A 21556-nucleotide genomic window follows, 5' to 3' on the forward strand; every position below is an offset into this window, starting at 1 on the left:
TGGACTGTTATGAGTCATTTTGTTTTTTTAATAGCTTCGCTGTCCAAAGGTCCTGGAACAAATGGAACAGAGCATTGGCTCTGTGATATTTGCTTGATTGGTTTTGGTATTTTCCCCATTGAAAAATACCCAACAATATGGATCAGTGGAATCTTCAGTTGTGGAAACATATGTTAACCTTGGTCCAATCCTGGACTTTTGTGTTGTTGATCATGGTGGACAAGAACACGTCGTGACTTGTTCTGGAGGATTCAACGATGGTTGCCTTCGCATTCTCAGGAGTGGCATACGAATCAACGAGCATGCAGCTGTAGAGTTTGCAGATGTAAAGGGAATGTGGCCATTACGAGCTTCTTCGACTCGTGACGATTTCGACACTTATTTGGTGTTGAGCTTTCTTGGTGAGACTCGTGTACTTGCCATTAACTCAAATGATGAGCTAGAAGAAACACATGAAATACAAGGATTTGTCCTTCATGCTCCTTCCTTATTCTGTCAAGATTATATTCATGACCAGCTTGTTCAGGTAACAGCAAGTTCTGTGAGATTAATGAGTGCGTCTTCTGGAAAGCTATTGTCTGAATGGAGAGCCCCCACCACCACAGGATTGTCTATAACAGTAGCCACAGGTAGTGCTACCCAGGTTTTTTTGGCCACTCGAGGGTGTAATATTGTCTACTTGGAAATTGGAGAGGGATCCCTAACACTGAAGGGACATAAAAAGATTGAGTATGATGTATCTTGCATGGACATAACTCCTATTGGTCAGGATAGTAAACGGAGTGAATTGGAAATTGTTGGAGTATGGAACGACCAAAGTATCAGAATTTATTCTCTTCCTGATCTGAAACTCATTCGAAGTCTCCAATTTCCCGAGAATGTTGTTACCCGGTCTATTTTATTTTGTAAATTTGAAGGGATTTCATACTTGCTGTGTGGGCTTGGGGATGGGCACTTATATAACCTAACATTGAACGTGAGCAGTGGGGAGCTTTCTGATGGGGAAAAGAAAAAGATTTCCTTGGGTACCAAAGGAATAAATCTGAGGACTTTTCGTCATGAGAATGCAACGCATGTGTTAGCGTTAGGTGACAGGGCCGCAGTTATTTGCAGTAGTAACCTGAGGTTGGCGTATAGTAATGTGAGTGTGGGAAAAGTTAATCATATGTGTTATTTCCATTCAAAATCTTTCCCTAACAGCATTGTGGTTGTAAAGGAAGACATGCTTTCTTTTGGTTCAATCGATAATATTCAGAATATTTACATCTCATCAGTTCATCTGGAGGAACAACCATATCGTATTTGCTATCAAGACAAGTCTGGAACATTTGCCATCTGCAGCATGAAGTATGGTTATGATGAAATGCAAAATCACTTCATTCGTCTCTTAGATGAAAAGACATTTGAAAATATTTCATCATATCCACTGGATATGTATGAAGAAGGTTGTTCAATCCTCAGTTGCTCATTTACAGATGATCATAACACTGTCTATTGTTGTGTTGGGACATCTTATCGGTATCCTGATCAGGAAAATATATGTAAGAAGGGCCGAATTTTGGTCTTTTCGGTTGGAAACAGACAACTGCATCTAGTTACAGAGAAGGAGACAAAGGGAGCTGTATACAATCTCAATGCTTTTAATGGAAAATTAGTTGTAGGAATCAACGAAAAGATTGACTTGTACAAATGGATGATCCGTGATGATGTTTCCAGGGAGCTGGAGTTTGAATGTGGACATCCCAGGCATGTGCTTGCACACTGTGTAAAAACTCATGGGGATTTTATCTTAGTTGGTGATTATGTACAATCTATGTATTTGTTGGTATACAAGAATATTGATGAGAGGGGAGGCATATTAGAAGAGAAGGCTCACGATTATAGTGTAAACTACATGACTGTTGTAGAATTTCTGGATGATGATACGTACGTTGGTATAGATCAGAAGGATTTCAACATTTCTGTGGTGAAGAAAAAGAACGATGCTGCAATTGATTCGGAAGAGGAAAGAAAATTGAAACTTGAAGGTGAATACCATCTTGGAGCTCTTGTTAACTAGTTCAGGCGTGCATCTTTAGCTCAGCCCTTGCCCTTGTATGGCAATACCATTCCTACAGTAATATTTGGAACAACTAATGGTATGATTGGTCTTATCGCATCACTTCTAGAGGAGCAATATCAAATTCTTCAAAAGCTGCAAATGCATCTTGTGAAGTTGATAAGAGGAGTAGGAGGCTTAAACCATAAGCAGTGGAGGTCATTCAACACTGGTCACACAAGAAATGTGAAACAGTTGCAGAATGGCGATTTGATTGAGTCTTGTCTGGATCTCAACGGCCAAAGGATGAGCGAAATTGCAACTGCCATGACCATTCCTATTGATGAGTTATGCAAAATGGTGGAATACCTTGCCAGCTTACATTGATATCTTTTATTTTATTTTTTTATCCAATGTACTTTTGAAATAGGAAAAATTATTTTTCTTGCGGTTTGTTTCGTGCCGTAATTGGTTAGGAGAACTGGTGTTTAGTTAGATATATGGTTTGTTTGGTGCCGTAATTGGTTAGGAGAACTGGTTTTGAGTTACATATATTGAATATGATTTTTGGGTTACATTTCAATTATTTTTATATGTATTTCTAGATCATCTATATTTATGGACCGGTTAAGTAATGGTTTATGGACAACTTTCACAAAAATATAGAATTCTTTTAGGAGAAATGATTTTGAGTTACCATATATTGAATATGTTTTTTGGGTTACCTTTCAATTATTTTCTTTGCAGTTGTTTGTTTATCGTAGTTATTTGTTTTGAGTTACCAATTGTGAATATAGGAATCTATTTTTGTAGGGTTACATTTTAATTATTTTACCTGTATTTTCGGATAATCTATATTTATGGACTGGTTAAGTAATGGTTTATGGATATTCTATACAAAAATAATTTAAATATAGAATTGTTAGGAGAATTAGTTGTGAGTTACCATATATTGAATATGTTTTTTCGGCTACATTTTAATTATTTTTATATGCTATTGTTTATTTGTTGTAGTCAGTTGTTTTGAGTTACCATTTGTCAATATAGGAATATGTTTTTGTGGAGTTGCATTTCAATTATTTTTATCTATATTTTCAGATCATCTATATTTATAGACAGGTTAAGTAATGCTTTATGGAAAGCTTTACAAAAATAATTGAAAGATAGAATGATGTTAGGAGAACGGGTTTTGAGTTACCATATATTTGTTGGCATTATGATTCAAGTGTTGTCCTTGATGGCAACTCACTCAGAAGTTGGTACAGGTGCTCAGAAGTTGGTACAGGTGTGGTACAGGTGATGGCAACTTAATCAGAAGACAGATCTTAGTACAGCATGCCAAGGAAGTTCATATACGCAGGTTCGTTAAGCCCAAGTCGCGTGTACACGCTAGTTGGATTCAGAAAAAGCGCGTGTATGTGGAAAAGTACCTTTGGTCCATGGTGGTTAGTCCTTGGAAGTTGTGCCTATGGTTTCGGACCATTGTGTCTCGACGGGCGTGTCGATCTCTAGTTTTGAAGTTGATGGTATTGTGTTACTATGGTTTTGGCTCTTGGTATTGAGCAAGGCCTAAGGCTATATAAGGAGAAGAAGATCATTAGGCAAAATCATCTTTCGACAAGGCTTGAATATCTAAGAGAGAAAGAGATCTGATATGCAGGTTCTGGGTTGCTTGATCTAAGCCAAGGAGAGATCACATCGGTTGATGGAAGACTAGATCTAAGGATAGATCGGGATCTAATGGTTTGAAATGCACTATCATGATATGGTTGATTATGCGTATTTCTAGATCTGCATATTGTCGCAATGTTATGTTCTGGGTCTAACTGATGTCTGGTACAGCTGCAAATTGAGAAAGTTTATTTTTAGATCTGTACGCAGGTTGGCTTCGGTAAAAGCGCGTGTATACGCGGGTTTTGCTCATTGAAGTAGCGTATATCTTTTGAAGCTTGATTTTGGGTTTACAGTGGGGTCTGACTGTTATTGCAGAGTTCTGTAGTCTGCTCTGTGTTCTGGTAACTGGTGATTGACAGGGTTCAGTGATTCAAAGTTTGGTTGTTTTATGCTTCAATGATCTGTTGTGAAAATTGAATGAATTAGGGTCTACAGATTGTAATGTTGTGCTTCAGGAATATCCAGTCTGAAAATGTATGAAAGGTGGTACCTGAAGGAAAGAAGATTGTAGGTCAGCACCTACGTACTAGTATCTTGGCTAGTACAAGAGCAAAGGGGGTTGGAGCTCCCTTCCAAGGAAGTTTGGAGAACGAGAGAAGGTTGTAGCCTTCTGCAGGTTGTAGCCTGCGTACTGGTATAAGGCTGCACCAGTACAAAAGATTGTAAACTGAAGTTTCATATTAAAGAAAGATAGAGACAACTTGCAGCAGGTGGTTTTCACCCACATTGGGTTTCCACCTTATATCTTGGTGTTCATGTGTGTGGCTTTTGATCTGTTCTGTTATACTGCACCTGTTTACTGTTAATGTGGTGAATAATGTCCTGATGAACTTAACTGAAGAATAAGCTAACTAAATTATGAGTTTTCTTCTTATACGCTGTTTTATTTAGTCACAGTAGCGTGTACACGCTGGTTCACTTAACTGAAGTAGCGTATATGTTTCTGAGCATTGAAAAAGTTTGATTGATCTGATAATACTGATTCACCCCCCCTCTCAGTATTATTTCCAACAATTGGTATCAGAGCAGGTCCTTCAGAGAAGCTTGATCGCTTGAAGGTAGATCATTCATCATGAGCAACTACGAGAAAGAAGCATCAATCAGGCCACCGATTTTTGATGGGACAAATTTCAATTATTGGAAGGTAAGAGTTACTGCATATCTTCAATCTCTTGGTACAGAAGTTTGGAACATTGTAGAAACAGGCTATGCTTTTCCTTCAGCTACTCCTACAGATCCAGCTGAGAAAAAGCAGTATGAAACAAATGCAAAAGCAGTCAGTACTCTATTAGGAAGTATATCTCAAACAGAATTCATGAAGGTCATGCACTTCAAATCAGCAAAAGAGATATGGGACAAAATGATCACTAGCTATGAAGGAGATGAACAGGTAAAGCAAGCTAAACTTCAAACTCTCAGGATTCAATATGAGACTCTCAAGATGTATAATGATGAAAGTGTGGCTAATTATTTTCTTCGGGTAGATGAGATTGTTAATTGTATGAAAAATTTGGGTGAAGAAATAAAAGAGACTATAGTAGTTCAAAAGATTCTAAGATCATTATCCCCCAAGTTTGAATCTAAAGTATCTGCAATAGAAGAAAAGGAAAATCTCCGTGTTCTCACTATGTCTCAGCTACATGGAATTCTAACTGCTTATGAAATGAGAAAGGGAGGTCCATCTGACAGAAGGGAAGCTGCTTTTAAGGCATCAGGAAAAGAAGATTACTATGAAGCAAGCCATGTTCCAGAAGAAGAGGAAGAAGAATCAAATTTTGTCAGAAATCTTCAAAGGGGTTCTGGAAGGTTCAGAGGTAAGCTACCTTTCAAATGCTTTGCTTGTGGAAGAGTAGGTCATTATGCTGCAAAATGTCCTTATAAGGATAAAGGAAAAGAACCTGCTAGATGGAACAAGAAACAAAGTGCAAATAAGAAAAGCTACTACACCCATGAAGATAGTGATGGCTTATCAAACAGTGATGAAGATGAACAAGGTAATAAATATAAGCTGTTAATGGCATTTGAAGATGATAATCTCTATAATGAAATTACTAGACTCAAGAGATGCATAGAAGAAAAGAGTGTGATCATTGATACTTTGCAATTTCAAATTGATGAAAAGGAAAAACATCTTGAAAAACTAGAAGGTGAAATTGTTGGTCTCAGAAAAGAAATTGAGAAAACAAAAGCTATTAATCTTAAGTTTGTCAAAGGATCTGAAACTTTGGATGAGATTATCAATGTGCAGCGGTCTCCTCTAAACAAGACAGGTTTGGGCTATAATGGAGAAACCTCTCAAGCATCCACCTCAAAAAGTTATCTTGATGCAGCAAGAAGAAATGAGCAGAAGAACAATGAAGATAATCAGGTAAAGCAGGGACGAATTACAAACAGAAACTATCAGGGACAATCCTTCTTAAGGGTGAACAAAAGCTACAACCAACCACAGGTAAAATCTTCTCAGTTTGGCTCAAGAATAGATGAAAATAGAAATTACAATCAGTTGGCTGGTAGATTCAATAACCGCAGAAGCTTCTTCAATGGACAATGCTTTTCTTGCCATAACTTTGGTCACAAAGCAGCTCAATGTGTTGCATATAAAACAATCATGACTAGGGAAGCTCAAAAACAAAGAAGTATGACAGGGATTACAAAGAGGACCTATAACAACTTTTCGGTTCTTGAAAATGAAGTTGAATGTTCTATTTGCAATAATTTTGGTCATAAAGACTCTGAATGCAGGAGCAGGTTTCAGGAGAAAAAGGAACAAGCCACGAGCACCAAAAAATGGAGAATAAAGGAACCTCAGACAGAAAGATGTGGGATAGCTTTTTATGCAGAAGGACAGGAAAATCTATGGTACATTGACAGTGGATGTTCGAAACATATGACAGGTGATAAAGAAAAACTTGAATCTTATTCTACTTTAGAAAAGGGAAAGAAAGTTTCTTTTGGAAATGATACTCCTGCAACTATAAAAGGAAAAGGTATTGCTCCTTTGAAAGAAAAGGTCAAGGCTGGAAATGTTTTGTATGTTGATGGATTGAAGCATAATCTACTAAGTGTCAGCCAGATGTGTGATCAAAAAACCGAGGTTATTTTCAGATCGAATGGATGTCTTGTTCGTGATCTTGATACAGGTAAAACAGTTCTCAAAGGCAAAAGAACTCCAAATAATCTGTACATATTTGAAGAAGGACAACAACAATGCTATCTTAGCAAGGATGAAGAGCACTGGTTATGGCATCGAAGGTTGGGACATCTAAGCTTCTCACAAATAAGGAAAGCATGCAAATATCAGGCAGTTCGCGATCTTCCAGATATCAAAATTCCAGACAACACCATATGCAAATCTTGTCAGTTTGGAAAGCAAACCAGAACTAACTTTCCAGAGAAGGAAGGATCAGCTAGCTTGCCTCTTGAGCTAGTCCATACAGATGTATGTGGTCCATTTAGGAAAAGGACACCTCGAGGAGAAGAATATCTGATATTATTCATTGATGATTTCTCAAGGTTTGTTTGGTTAGGGCTTATGAAGCACAAAGATGAAGCATTCGAAAAATTCAAATCCTTCAAAGCATTGGCTGAAAATGAATCAGGACACAAAATTAAGTGCCTCAGATCTGACAGAGGTGGGGAGTTCACATCAAATGAATTTTTCGATTTCTGCGATGAACATGGGATAAGAAGAGAATTCTCTACAGCTAGAACTCCTCAGCAAAATGGGGTTGTGGAAAGAATGAACAGAACTATCCAACAAATGGCTCGTGCTATGCTCGATGAATCAGGTACTCCTGCAACCTTCTGGGGTGAAGCTGCACATGCTGCTGTTATTATTCTTAACAAAACAAATGTCCGAGTAAACAGCACTCAAACACCTCATGAGCTTTGGAGTGGTAAAACTCCTTCCGTGAAGCATTTCAAAATCTTTGGGAGCAAATGTTATATTAAGAATACTGATGAGCAACTTGGCAAACTTGAACCTAGAGCAGATGAGGGCATTCTTCTTGGTTATTCTCCACATAGCAAAGCATACAAGTGCTACAATAAAAGACTTGGCAGAATTGTTGACAGTATTGATATAGTGGTTGATGAGAAGGGATATATTCCTAGGCAAGTTCATCATGAAGACATTGAAGAAGATGAAGGTTACTCTCAAAGGCGAAATGATGAAGAAGAAGAACCTCAAGAAGAAGAAGAATCTCAAGAAGAACCAGAGGAGCAGACAAGAATAGAAGAGAAGACTCCATCCAGATATGTCCAAAAGAATCATCCAGAAACTCAGATTGTGGGGCAGAAAGAAGCAGGAGTACAAACAAGAAGGACACTTGCAGAAGCTTCAAGCTACTTGGCTCTACTCTCCTCCATTGAACCACAAAATGTGAAAGAGGCATGCAAAGATGAATGTTGGGTCAAAGCAATGGATGAAGAACTTGAGCAAATCGAAAAGAACAACACTTGGGAATTAGTTCCTAGACCAAAAGATAAGAATGTAATAGGAACAAAATGGGTCTTCAAGAATAAATTAAATGAAAATGGAGAAGTAATTAGAAACAAGGCCAGACTTGTTTGTAAAGGGTATGCACAGCAAGAAGGAATAGATTTTGAAGAGACCTTTGCTCCTGTGGCAAGACTAGAGGCCATCCGAATGTTCCTTGCTCTCTCAAGCTTTCAAAACTTCAAGGTATTTCAAATGGACGTGAAATCAGCCTTCCTGAATGGAGACTTAGAAGAAGAAGTATATATTGAGCAGCCAGATGGCTTCATTCTTGGGAATGATCCAAACCTTGTATGCAGATTGAAAAAGGCACTCTATGGACTCAAACAAGCTCCAAGGGCTTGGTACTATCGGTTGGACAAATATCTTCACCAACAAGGCTTTTCAAAAGGATCAGCAGATAGCAATCTCTATATAAAAGTTGAAAATAACAAATTGCTAATTCTTGTTGTTTATGTAGATGATATTATTTTTGGCAGCAATGAAGAGACTATGAGTCAAAACTTTGCCTTGGTTATGCAGAAAGAATTCGAAATGTCACTTCTTGGAGAATTGACATATTTTCTTGGATTGCAAATCCAACAAAATGAAGGAGGTATCTTCTTGTCTCAAACCAAATACCTCAAGCAGATCTTGAAGAAGTATGGCATGGAAGAGTCAAAGCCAGTATGTACACCCATGGTTACAGGATGCAGCCTCAGTGCAAATGATGAATCAGCAGCAGTTCACCAACCCACTTATAGATCCATGATTGGGAGTTTGCTTTATTTGACAGGTACTCGACCAGATATTACACATGCAGTAGGAATGGTTGGAAGATTTCAAGCCAACCCAAAGGAAACTCATCTTCAGGCAGTCAAAAGAATCTTCAAATATCTTCAAGGGACCCAAAACTATGGCTTATGGTATCCTAGAAATACAGATCTCACTCTTCATGCTTACACAGATGCAGATTGGGCTGGAAGTGTGGATGATAGGAAAAGCACAAGTGGTGGTGCTTTCTTCATGGGTTCCAGATTAGTATCTTGGTTCAGCAAGAAACAGAGTTCGATTGCCTTATCTACAGCTGAAGCAGAATATGTGGCTGCAGCATCTTGTTGCACACAACTTCTTTGGATGATGCAGACCTTGCAGGACTTTCAAATCACTTGCACTCCACTGTCTCTATCTTATGTGATAATACAAGTGCAATCAGCATTTCAAAGAATCCAGTCATGCACTCAAAGACCAAGCACATACCAATCAAGTACCATTTTCTTCGGGAACAAGTGCTTGAGCAGAAGGTCAAGTTGGAGTATGTTCCTTCTAAGGAACAAGTTGCTGATATTCTCACAAAACCACTGCCCAGGGAAACTTTTGAATATCTCAGACAAAAGCTGGGAGTAGTTGATGCTTCATCCTGCTGTTGAAGCTTGTTTGTTCTACAGAAAAGTTGGTATACGCAAGTTACGAAAGGGATATACGCGTATACACGCGGATTTATGCTGGGAAAGTCGCGTGTATGGTGTACGCTTGTTGCAGAGATTATATCCGCGTACATACGCTGTTTTCATGCAGGAGAAATCGCGTATATGAAGTTCTGAACAGCAAGGGAAAACTCTGGAGTTCTGAACAGCAATGGGTATGTCAGAATTCTTCAGGCACAGTTTCAGGGGGTGCAGCAGGCACAGGTTCAGGGGGAGCAGCTTAAAAGTCTCATAAAGCATTGTTGGCATTCAGATGTTTTGGTTGTTGGTTTCAGGAGAAGGAGCTCAGAAAGAAATCCTGGTTGCTGATCTAAAAAGATGTTTATCAGATGCTGCTGGTGACTTTCATAAGTCTTGGTCTAGATCTGTTGTCTCTATGTCATGTATCTCTCTTGCATATCTCTTTTATGGTGTCAAGGTCATGTAACGGCCTATGTTGGTTTCCCCACTATGCCTGGGATGAATGCTGTAATATAATTGGTTGTTTCTGATATGTCCCCTCTTGGTAGGGAGTATGGATGTATGTATTGAGTCTTTTGGTGATAGGAAGGTCCCTTATGGTGTATAAGTCTTGGTTCTTGTTGAAGAACATCTTTTGCAGATCTGGCCTACTGTCAGGGGGAGCATGAGTCAGCACAGCCAAGCAGAGGTATCAGCATGTCCTCAGGGGGAGCACAGCCCTTTGCCCTTGATGTCAAAGGGGGAGAGTGACTTGGTGTGGTGGTTGCCATCAAGTCCAAAGGGGGAGATTGTTGGCATTATGATTCAAGTGTTGTCCTTGATGGCAACTCACTCAGAGGTTGGTACAGGTGCTCAGAAGTACAGGTTGGTACAGGTGATGGCAACTTAATCAGAAGACAGATCTTAGTACAGCATGCCAAGGAAGTTCATATACGCAGGTTCGTTAAGCCCAAGTCGCGTGTACACGCTAGTTGGATTCAGAAAAAGCGCGTGTATGTGGAAAAGTACCTTTGGTCCATGGTGGTTAGTCCTTGGAAGTTGTGCCTATGATTTCGGACCATTGTGTCTCGACGGGCGTGTCGATCCCTAGTTTTGAAGTTGATGGTATTGTGTTACTATGGTTTTGGCTCTTGGTATTGAGCAAGGCCTAAGGCTATATAAGGAGAAGAAGATCATTAGGCAAAATCATCTTTCGACAAGGCTTGAATATCTAAGAGAGAAAGAGATCTGATATGCAGGTTCTGGGTTGCTTGATCTAAGCCAAGGAGAGATCACATCGGTTGATGGAAGACTAGATCTAAGGATAGATCGGGATCTAATGGTTTGAAATGCACTATCATGATATGGTTGATTATGCGTATTTCTAGATCTGCATATTGTCGCAATGTTATGTTCTGGGTCTAACTGATGTCTGGTACAGCTGCAAATTGAGAAAGTTTATTTTTAGATCTGTACGCAGGTTGGCTTCGGTAAAAGCGCGTGTATACGCGGGTTTTGCTCATTGAAGTAGCGTATATCTTTTGAAGCTTGATTTTGGGTTTACAGTGGGGTCTGACTGTTATTGCAGAGTTCTGTAGTCTGCTCTGTGTTCTGGTAACTGGTGATTGACAGGGTTCAGTGGTTCAGTGATTCAAAGTTTGGTTGTTTTATGCTTCAATGATCTGTTGTGAAAATTGAATGAATTGTGGTCTTCAGATTGTAATGTTGTGCTTCAGGAATATCCAGTCTGAAAATGTATGAAAGGTGGTACCTGAAGGAAAGAAGATTGTAGGTCAGCACCTACGTACTAGTATCTTGGCTAGTACAAGAGCAAAGGGGGTTGGAGCTCCCTTCCAAGGAAGTTTGGAGAACGAGAGAAGGTTGTAGCCTTCTGCAGGTTGTAGCCTGCGTACTGGTATAAGGCTGCACCAGTACAAAAGATTGTAAACTGAAGTTTCATATTAAAGAAAGATAGAGACAACTTGCAGCAGGTGGTTTTCACCCACATTGGGTTTCCACCTTATATCTTGGTGTTCATGTGTGTGGCTTTTGATCTGTTCTGTTATACTGCACCTGTTTACTGTTAATGTGGTGAATAATGTCCTGATGAACTTAACTGAAGAATAAGCTAACTAAATTATGAGTTTTCTTCTTATACGCTGTTTTATTTAGTCACAGTAGCGTGTACACGCTGGTTCACCTAACTGAAGTAGCGTATATGTTTCTGAGCATTGAAAAAGTTTGATTGATCTGATAATACTGATTCACCCCCCCTCTCAGTATTATTTCCAACAATTGGTATCAGAGCGGGTCCTTCAGAGAAGCTTGATCGCTTGAAGGTAGATCATTCATCATGAGCAACTACGAGAAAGAAGCATCAATCAGGCCACCGATTTTTGATGGGACAAATTTCAATTATTGGAAGGTAAGAGTTACTGCATATCTTCAATCTCTTGGTACAGAAGTTTGGAACATTGTAGAAACAGGCTATGCTTTTCCTTCAGCTACTTCTACAGATCCAGCTGAGAAAAAGCAGTATGAAACAAATGCAAAAGCAGTCAGTACTCTATTAGGAAGTATATCTCAAACAGAATTCATGAAGGTCATGCACTTCAAATCAGCAAAAGAGATATGGGACAAAATGATCACTAGCTATGAAGGAGATGAACAGGTAAAGCAAGCTAAACTTCAAACTCTCAGGATTCAATATGAGACTCTCAAAATGTATAATGATGAAAGTGTGGCTAATTATTTTCTTCGGGTAGATGAGATTGTTAATTGCATGAAAAATTTGGGTGAAGAAATAAAAGAGACTATAGTAGTTCAAAAGATTCTAAGATCATTATCCCCCAAGTTTGAATCTAAAGTATCTGCAATAGAAGAAAAGGAAAATCTCCGTGTTCTCACTATGTCTCAGCTACATGGAATTCTAACTTCTTATGAAATGAGAAAGGGAGGTCCATCTGACAGAAGGGAAGCTGCTTTTAAGGCATCAGGAAAAGAAGATTACTATGAAGCAAGCCATGTTCCAGAAGAAGAGGAAGAAGAATCAAATTTTGTCAGAAATCTTCAAAGGGGTTCTGGAAGGTTCAGAGGTAAGCTACCTTCCAAATGCTTTGCTTGTGGAAGAGTAGGTCATTATGCTGCAAAATGTCCTTATAAGGATAAAGGAAAAGAACCTGCTAGATGGAACAAGAAACAAAGTGCAAATAAGAAAAGCTACTACACCCATGAAGATAGTGATGGCTTATCAAACAGTGATGAAGATGAACAAGGTAATAAATATAAGTTGTTAATGGCATTTGAAGATGATGCTGTAGATGTGGATAATCTCTATAATGAAATTACTAGACTCAAGAGATGCATAGAAGAAAAGAGTGTGATCATTGATACTTTGCAATTTCAAATTGATGAAAAGGAAAAACATCTTGAAAAACTAGAAGGTGAAATTGTTGGTCTCAGAAAAGAAATTGAGAAAACAAAAGCTATTAATCTTAAGTTTGTCAAAGGATCTGAAACTTTGGATGAGATTATCAATGTGCAGCGGTCTCCTCTAAACAAGACAGGTTTGGGCTATAATGGAGAAACCTCTCAAGCATCCACCTCAAAAAGTTATCTTGATGCAGCAAGAAGAAATGAGCAGAAGAACAATGAAGATAATCAGGTAAAGCAGGGACGAATTACAAACAGAAACTATCAGGGACAATCCTTCTTAAGGGTGAACAAAAGCTACAACCAACCACAGGTAAAATCTTCTCAGTTTGGCTCAAGAATAGATGAAAATAGAAATTACAATCAGTTGGCTGGTAGATTCAATAACCGCAGAAGCTTCTTCAATGGACAATGCTTTTCTTGCCATAACTTTGGTCACAAAGCAGCTCAGTGTGTTGTATATAAAACAATCATGACTAGGGAAGCACAAAAACAAAGAAGTATGACAGGGATTACAAAGAGGACCTATAACAACTTTTCGGTTCTTGAAAATGAAGTTGAATGTTCTATTTGCAATAATTTTGGTCACAAAGACTCTGAATGCAGGAGCAGGTTTCAGGAGAAAAAGGAACAAGCCACGAGCACCAAAAAATGGAGAATAAAGGAACCTCAGACAGAAAGATGTGGGATAGCTTTTTATGCAGAAGGACAGGAAAATCTATGGTACATTGACAGTGGATGTTCGAAACATATGACAGGTGATAAAGAAAAACTTGAATCTTATTCTACTTTAGAAAAGGGAAAGAAAGTTTCTTTTGGAAATGATACTCCTGCAACTATAAAAGGAAAAGGTATTGCTCCTTTGAAAGAAAAGGTCAAGGCTGGAAATGTTTTGTATGTTGATGGATTGAAGCATAATCTACTAAGTGTCAGCCAGATGTGTGATCAAAAAACCGAGGTTATTTTCAGATCGAATGGATGTCTTGTTCGTGATCTTGATACAGGTAAAACAGTTCTCAGAGGCAAAAGAACTCCAAATAATCTGTACATATTTGAAGAAGGACAACAACAATGCTATCTCAGCAAGGATGAAGAGCACTGGTTATGGCATCGAAGGTTGGGACATCTAAGCTTCTCACAAATAAGGAAAGCATGCAAATATCAGGCAGTTCGCGATCTTCCAGATATCAAAATTCCAGACAACACCATTTGCAAATCTTGTCAGTTTGGAAAGCAAACCAGAACTAACTTTCCAGAGAAGGAAGGATCAGCTAGCTTGCCTCTTGAGCTAGTCCATACAGATGTATGTGGACCATTTAGGAAAAGGACACCTCGAGGAGAAGAATATCTGATATTATTCATTGATGATTTCTCAAGGTTTGTTTGGTTAGGGCTTATGAAGCACAAAGATGAAGCATTCGAAAAATTCAAATCCTTCAAAGCATTGGCTGAAAATGAATCAGGACACAAAATTAAGTGCCTCAGATCTGACAGAGGTGGGGAGTTCACATCAAATGAATTTTTCGATTTCTGCGATGAGCATGGGATAAGAAGAGAATTCTCTACAACTAGAACTCCTCAGCAAAATGGAGTTGTGGAAAGAATGAACAGAACTATCCAACAAATGGCTCGTGCTATGCTCGATGAATCAGGCACTCCTGCAACCTTCTGGGGTGAAGCTGCACATGCTGCTGTTATTATTCTTAACAAAACAAATGTCCGAGTAAACAGCACTCAAACACCTCATGAGCTTTGGAGTGGTAAAACTCCTTCCGTGAAGCATTTCAAAATCTTTGGAAGCAAATGTTATATTAAGAATACTGATGAGCAACTTGGCAAACTTGAACCTAGAGCAGATGAGGGGATTCTTCTTGGTTATTCTCCACATAGCGAAGCATACAAGTGCTACAATAAAAGACTTGGCAGAATTGTTGACAGTATTGATATAGTGGTTGATGAGAAGGGATATATTCCTAGGCAAGTTCATTGGAAGTCACCCCCGAATTCAGTGGGCAATCCTTATAGAGATGACCAATTTTATGGCATCTTCGACATCGAAATGGTACTCCTTCGTAGTCCAGCAGTTGCTTGCGCGAGACATGTCTGTGATGCAAGGTGATTTTCTCCTCCAGTCCCGGCCTGGTGTCAAGGTGAACAAGAATGCGGGCCATCTTCATGATTCCCGTTTTCTCATAGGATTTGTCATGCTCCAGGTAGGTGCCTAGAGTGTCGCCAATTCTCTTGAAGACATACGGGGTCCAAAATTGCATGGGCAGACCAGGAAGACGAACCCAAATGGTTCCAGCCCCCAATTGTTCACGTTCCGGGTCGAAGAGAGGATCCCAACGCTTAAGCAAGACTGGTGCCAACTCAATATGCGAGTATTGGGAGAGAATCCATTGGGTGTATTCAGGCCTATGGAAGTGCAATGCGAACCATCCCCTCGCGAGGACCTTGATTTCAGGAAGTTCTTTGAGAAGAGTGCCCATATCTCCTCCACCCATAGCTTGAGTCTTTCCACTAAGTAGGTACAACCCCTTACCCTACCGACCAGGACTTTACGGGCTGTTTCCATAACATCTGGCAACTGAGCTTCTTCGCCAAAGGTGATGTTGAAATCTGAATCTATAGCTCGAAGGCAACTGCCTTTTTTCAATTTCTCTGTGCGCTTACCAAAGGGGAGGTCCTTTAGTAGTTTACGGCACGGATCCGATGAATTGTGCTGTGCGGATGCCGCAGATCGAACCGAAAGCAATGGAGTATTAAAATAGCCCGAGCGTATCGAGGAGCGAGGTCCAATACAATTAGTGCCCGGGAGTAGAGAATGGGGGGGACGAGGTGAAACCTGTGGATTCTGCGGCATAAATGAGACGGAGGGTGAATGTGAGGTCGATGGTGGCAAAGGCGGTGGGGGCTTTGGTAAGGTAGGGCGAGTAGGGTTCAGAAGCGGAGAGTCGAAAGAAGGTGAGGTATGAAGGCAGGAGCCGAGTAAATGTAGCGTAGCAGGAGAAAGGGGAGGGCATTCAAGGGCCGGAAGGTCAGCCAGGTTAAAATCCGACAATTTCTTCTTCCCTGAGAGCGACAGATGCGGTTGAAGAGAGGAGGCAACTGTCTCAGATGCAAGCTCAACACTCTGAGGTTTCATAGACGGCCTCTTCGTATGCGCCCAGATGTCTTGATGTGGCGTGGGGTCCGCCTCGTAGTCTACGAGGTCTTCATCACCCATGCTTCCTGTCGATACAGAGATGCCCTAGAGAGAACCGACCAGGGGACCGCCCAATGGAAAGGTAGGAGAGCCTGTGCGCCAAAGTGACCGGTGGGGGACTGCAGAGTAAACCTACGTGCCAAGAAAACCGTGAGCTGTTGTCGCGATGTAGCCAGTCAGTGGTCTGTGAACCCAATGCCCAAGCCGATCGTCGCCATGTTTAGAATCGAGTCTGAACCGAAACTAGGGTTAAGGTTTTTCCATTGTCGCCGGAGCTCCCTTGTTCTCCATTGTTGTAGTTATTTGTATGGAGTTACCATTTATCAATATAGGAATATTTTTTCTTTGGGGTTACATTTCAATTATTTTTATCTATATTTTCACATCATCTATAGATATATCTATATATATATATATATATATATATATATATATATATATATATATATATATATAGATATGAAACTTGTAGTATTTTCATTATATTGATTAGAAATGGGCCAGGTCCCTTACAAAATTCGGATTTGTTCTTTTTGCAACTTCCATCAAATTATATTGGATAGGGACCTTCTTGCTACAACTATTATTTACATATGTTCTTATGACAAAATTATAACTATATATTCTCCAAAAAAACACCACTATATTCTATACGTCAATATTGCATATATGTAAATTAAGACGAATTCAATCAGCTGCTACCAGGATCAGCTTCTTCACCTGCAAGAACGTCCACATAAGTGGTTAGTTCCTTCGCATCATTCTCTTCTTCTTCCAAAACCCGCGCAACAACAACAACCTCAACATTAGCAACGATGATGGCCGTTGAATCCCCAACTTCGAAGAATTTATTTAAGACCCCCACCGTTGTTGTTTCCACCTTAATGTCGATGTTGTCAACCTTCTATTGAACACTCAATACATCTATGCACATGCATTTTGCATTAATTCCAAGTCTTTGCCCAAACCAGATAATTGGGCGTAAATTACAACCATATTTTCATTCAACAATATCCTTTACTACTTGTTTATAGGAGCTCTCCACCAAATTATTAACACTTCCATGCCCTGTGCCATGACCAAACCTCGAGTTGCCAAGCCCTGAACCTCCCCCACTTCCATTTCATGCATAGGACATCTTTGCAGCTATACGCCTTTGAACAATGAAAATATTTTGATTAATTGACTGAAGCCAACTGAAATATATAACAACCTGACCAATCCCAACATTCCTCTCGATCTTGTCCTTGATAAATGCGTGACAATGCAGAGTCTTTCCAATGCCTTTTCCTTCCATATTTTCCACCACCAGAACCCAGGAGCGTAATACGATGGTTCCTTCATCCCTAGGAGAAGTAGTTATATTAAAAATTCCGATGAGTAACTGATGCTTCAACACCCACCTGTTAGCGTACATTATTTGCCTTCCGATGGCACCGCACTCGTGCATTAACTCACCACCTACTGACCTTGCAACCAAGACACTGTGAAGGTACCTCAGAGAGTTGGCCTTCTTAACTACCATCTTGCATAGGCACCTCAAGGAGATGGCCTTCTTAACTACTGTCTTAATACTCTGATAACCCCTACCACCACAATACAATGTCGTCTTGATGCATCCATTCAAAGGATGTGACATGAAGAATCATGTTGGTTTATGCAAATTCAACCTTGTTCTAATAACACCCCCATGTTGGCCTAACCATTTTCCAGATGGTTATTGGCACGCAACACGTGGAATAGATGAACTTTTTCAAAATTTTTTATAACAAATATGTAATCCTTACCATGATTGAGGAGGTTTCATCTTCTAGGAGAGTGACATTCTTGAGAAGATTAATACATTTTTGTATGATCATCATGGAATCACCAACTATATACAAAGTTTTGATACCAATATCCAAAATTATTTTGAATCATTTCCAGAGTGAAAGGGATTCTGCCTGATTATTGGTCGTAATGCCTGACTATGAAGGGTAATCTTTCCCCTGTCTCCTTATCTTCCAAAAGAGCCATTATCAAAGATTTTGTCTTAATTTCATAAACGAGAGTAAAATTCTTGTTCAACCAAAATATGCCTAGTCCTCCTAAGGCTCCTCTTAAGGATTGAGTTGATCTCATGCTATCTCTCCAGAATTTCCTAGCTTCTTTCATAATTTCCACTTCTTCTAACTTTGTTTCTTGAAGAAATACTATTGATGGGCATTCTTGTTTTATTATGTCTCTGACTGCTAGGATTTTAGCAGGGTTTCCTAACCCCCTTATGTTCCAAGATATTAGTTTCATAATTTGTGGGTGGAGGGGGAACGACCATTGTCCTTTCCTTCTTTATTCAATTTTTTTCCTTTCAAAATTTCTGAAATGACTATTTGATTCCCCAACTTTTTGTTTAGTTCTGCTTCCCTTTCTCTCTATGTCCTTTTATTTGGTCTTCCAGCTTTCTTGTTGGAATCAGTTTCCTGGCTGCTGCACTCTTCAACCCAGGATAGAGTTTGGGAAAAATTCCGAGTGAAAACACAATCCATACCTTTTTGCAGGCTACTTGGAGGTGCTTCAGTGACAGGTGCAAACTTTGGCGGGGTAACTTCATCCCCATCCCCCTTCAGACTATTTTCTGCTACTAGTTCTCCTTCTTCTCTTTCTTGTGTCTCCTCCATGATTGTCTGAGGTGGTGCCTCCATCTCCATATCTCCATCACTCAGCACTTTGAACGGGTTCGAAGAGGACGAAACCATATTGGTGACCGACATGCTACGCGGTTTTAACATCGAGCCTTTACCTTTCGGGCTTTCTTAGGTTTTTTCCACTGCTCCTCCTGTGCAACTGGAACATCCAGACTTTTATCATTTCCAATTTTGGTGCAGTCTCTAGCAAAGTGGCCATAGTCATGACAATGTCTGCATTTGAATGGAATTTCTTCATAGTATAAGACTTTTTTGTGCTTCCATTCTCCCAAGTTTAGATTGATTTCAGATGGAAGTCCCTTTTCCAAGTCAACTTCCACACAAATTTTAGCACAGGCAAATTGGGATCCTTTTGGCTCATACTTATCCAAGTATTTCCCTACTCCATTACCAATAACCCGAAGGCAATCGTCGCTCCAACAGAATATAGGGAGATGAAGGAGCTTGACCCAGACTCGAATGGGAGTAGGGATTTCATCATCAGGATTAAAATCCAGGGTCCAAATATTTAAATACATCCCTCTGGAGCCAAATAAATATGGTCCATTACGAAAAATGACCTCCTTATCTTCTTTGTTTTCAAATAAAAAGATGAAGAAGCCATTACCAACAACAAAAAGTGCAATTTCACCTTTCATCGTGGGAGTCAAAGTTTTCTTAATCCAGGCATCCATAGATCTAGGTGAGGGCCACATTCCTATAAATTTCCTAATTAATGTTATCTTCGAATATGGCAGGGAGATGCGACGGGCTCCGTCCAGCAGGGAGATGTCCTTAAACTCTATATTTCTCTTGATGAACTTGGAAGTTGCAGCCACAACTGGATGTAGACACTTCGGAAGGGAGGCCACCAATAAGTGGAAATAATATTCGACATCCAGAGGGGGAGGCGGAGACCCCCTCCATAGTAGCCATTTGGAGAGTTTACAGGGATTCGAACCAGGTTCCCTCCAGAAACACTAGAGTTCGTACTCTCCTAGTTCCCTCCAATTTAACCATATTTTTTTCTAGATCATCTATATTTATAGACTGGTTAGGTAATGGTTTATGAAAAGCTTTCACAAAAAATATTGAAAGATAGAATTATGTTAGGTGAACCGATTTTGAGTTACCATATATTGAATATGTTTTTTGGGCTACATTTCAATTATTTTATGTTGTTTGTTTGTTGTAGTTATTTGTGTTTTGTTTTGTAAGCTTGGTAGGACTACATCTTCATCATGTCCAACTTCTCACCCAATCAGATGGGGGGATAGCACAATTTGAACCCAAGACTTCGGGTTCAACAAGAGTTCATTTTCACAACCATTACCAATTGAGCTACCCCAAGTGGACTTGTTTTGAGTTACCATTTGTCAACATAGGAATATGTTTTTCTTGGGTTGCATTTCAATTATTTTTATATGTATTTTCAGATCATCTATATTTATGTATTGGTTAAGTAATGGTTTATGGCAATTTGTCCCAAAAATAATTGAAATATGAATTATGTTAGGAGAACTAGTTTTGAATTACCATATATTGAATATGTTTTTTGGGATACATTTCAATTATTTTCATCCATTTTTTTGTTTGTTGTAGTTATCTATTTTGAGTTTCCATTTATCAATATAGAAATATGTTTTTTCTAAAGTTACATTTTAATTATTTTTATCTGCATTTTCAGATTATCTATATTTATGAACCGGTAAAATAATTATTTATAGAAAGCTTTCACAAAAATAATTAGAATATATTATTATGATTTTATTATTAATTTTTTCATGTTAAGTGATATATTTATTTTAATGATAAATTTTATTTATTACTTATTTATTTATTTTTCCGATGGAAAAATCATAATTTTCATTAAATTAGAAAACTACATGCTAAAGATGCTTGATAGCATATGAAGTATCAGTGGTCTGGCCACTATCTGATTGTCAAAAAAAATGTGTCAATCCCATCGAAGGGAGACAACTATAAATATTTACATATGACAAGTTCAGTATATATAGACATAAGTTCTTTTATTGGGTGTTGCCTTTGTACTTTGCCTCCAGATTCAGAAAAGTGTTGGACGATTTCTGTGGGACTTCGGGTAGAAAACTAAATGAAGGAAAATGCCATTTTTATGGCTGGAATATCTGCAACAACGAGCTCTCCTCAATTTCCAGATGTATGGGTTTCGCTGGCTTTGCTTCTTGGAACTCCTTCATCTATTTGGGCCTTACTATCATCCAAAGGAGGCACTCTAGTAAAGATTGGCTCCCAATGGTCGAGAAATTTAAGAAAAAAATTCAGTCTTGGGGCTTCTCATGGTTTAACCTTGCAGGGAAAACAATGCTTATTAAGTCTGTCCTATCTAGCCTGCCCATCTTCCAATTCTCGGCCATGTTGGCTCCCTCCAACATCCTCAAGAAGATGGAGGAATGGATTCAAAGGTTCTTTTGGAAAGGAGGCAAAAACATTACAGAAAGATCCCCCTTGTTAGTTGGGACAAGGTTTCCAAACCTTTGCTAGAAGGAGGTCTGAATTTCAATGATCCGAGGACTCAAAATATTGCTATGGGGGCTAAGGTTTTGTGGAGACAAATAGCTCTGAAACTAGACTAGGCCCAAAAGGTGTTATGGAAGAAAT

The 21556-nt window shown here is 39.2% G+C and overlaps 1 protein-coding gene and 1 pseudogene across 1 annotated transcript; one reads left to right on the forward strand and one right to left on the reverse strand.

The window, feature by feature from the left end:
- The first annotated feature begins 334 nt into the window (after window positions 1-334).
- LOC149147004 (DNA damage-binding protein 1a pseudogene) lies at window positions 335-2059 on the forward strand (annotated as a pseudogene).
- Window positions 2060-19014: 16955 nt separating this feature from the next.
- Window positions 19015-19611, reverse strand: LOC149147005 (uncharacterized). Its single transcript, XM_089441684.1, has one exon. The coding sequence runs from the start codon at window positions 19609-19611 to the stop codon at window positions 19015-19017; it is 597 nt and encodes a 198-aa protein (XP_089297810.1).
- Between the last annotated feature and the right edge of the window lie 1945 nt (window positions 19612-21556).

This window comes from Pinus tabuliformis, chromosome 9 (assembly GCF_031772625.1).
Source record: "Pinus tabuliformis cultivar Carrire ecotype Pingquan chromosome 9, CPIR1, whole genome shotgun sequence".
In the NCBI taxonomy this organism is placed as follows: domain Eukaryota; kingdom Viridiplantae; phylum Streptophyta; class Pinopsida; order Pinales; family Pinaceae; genus Pinus; species Pinus tabuliformis.

Coding starts and splice junctions, on each gene's coding strand:
- LOC149147005 (XM_089441684.1), bottom strand. CDS start 19,611: ATGGATGCCTGGATTAAGAAAACTTTGACTCCCACGATGAAAGGTGAA.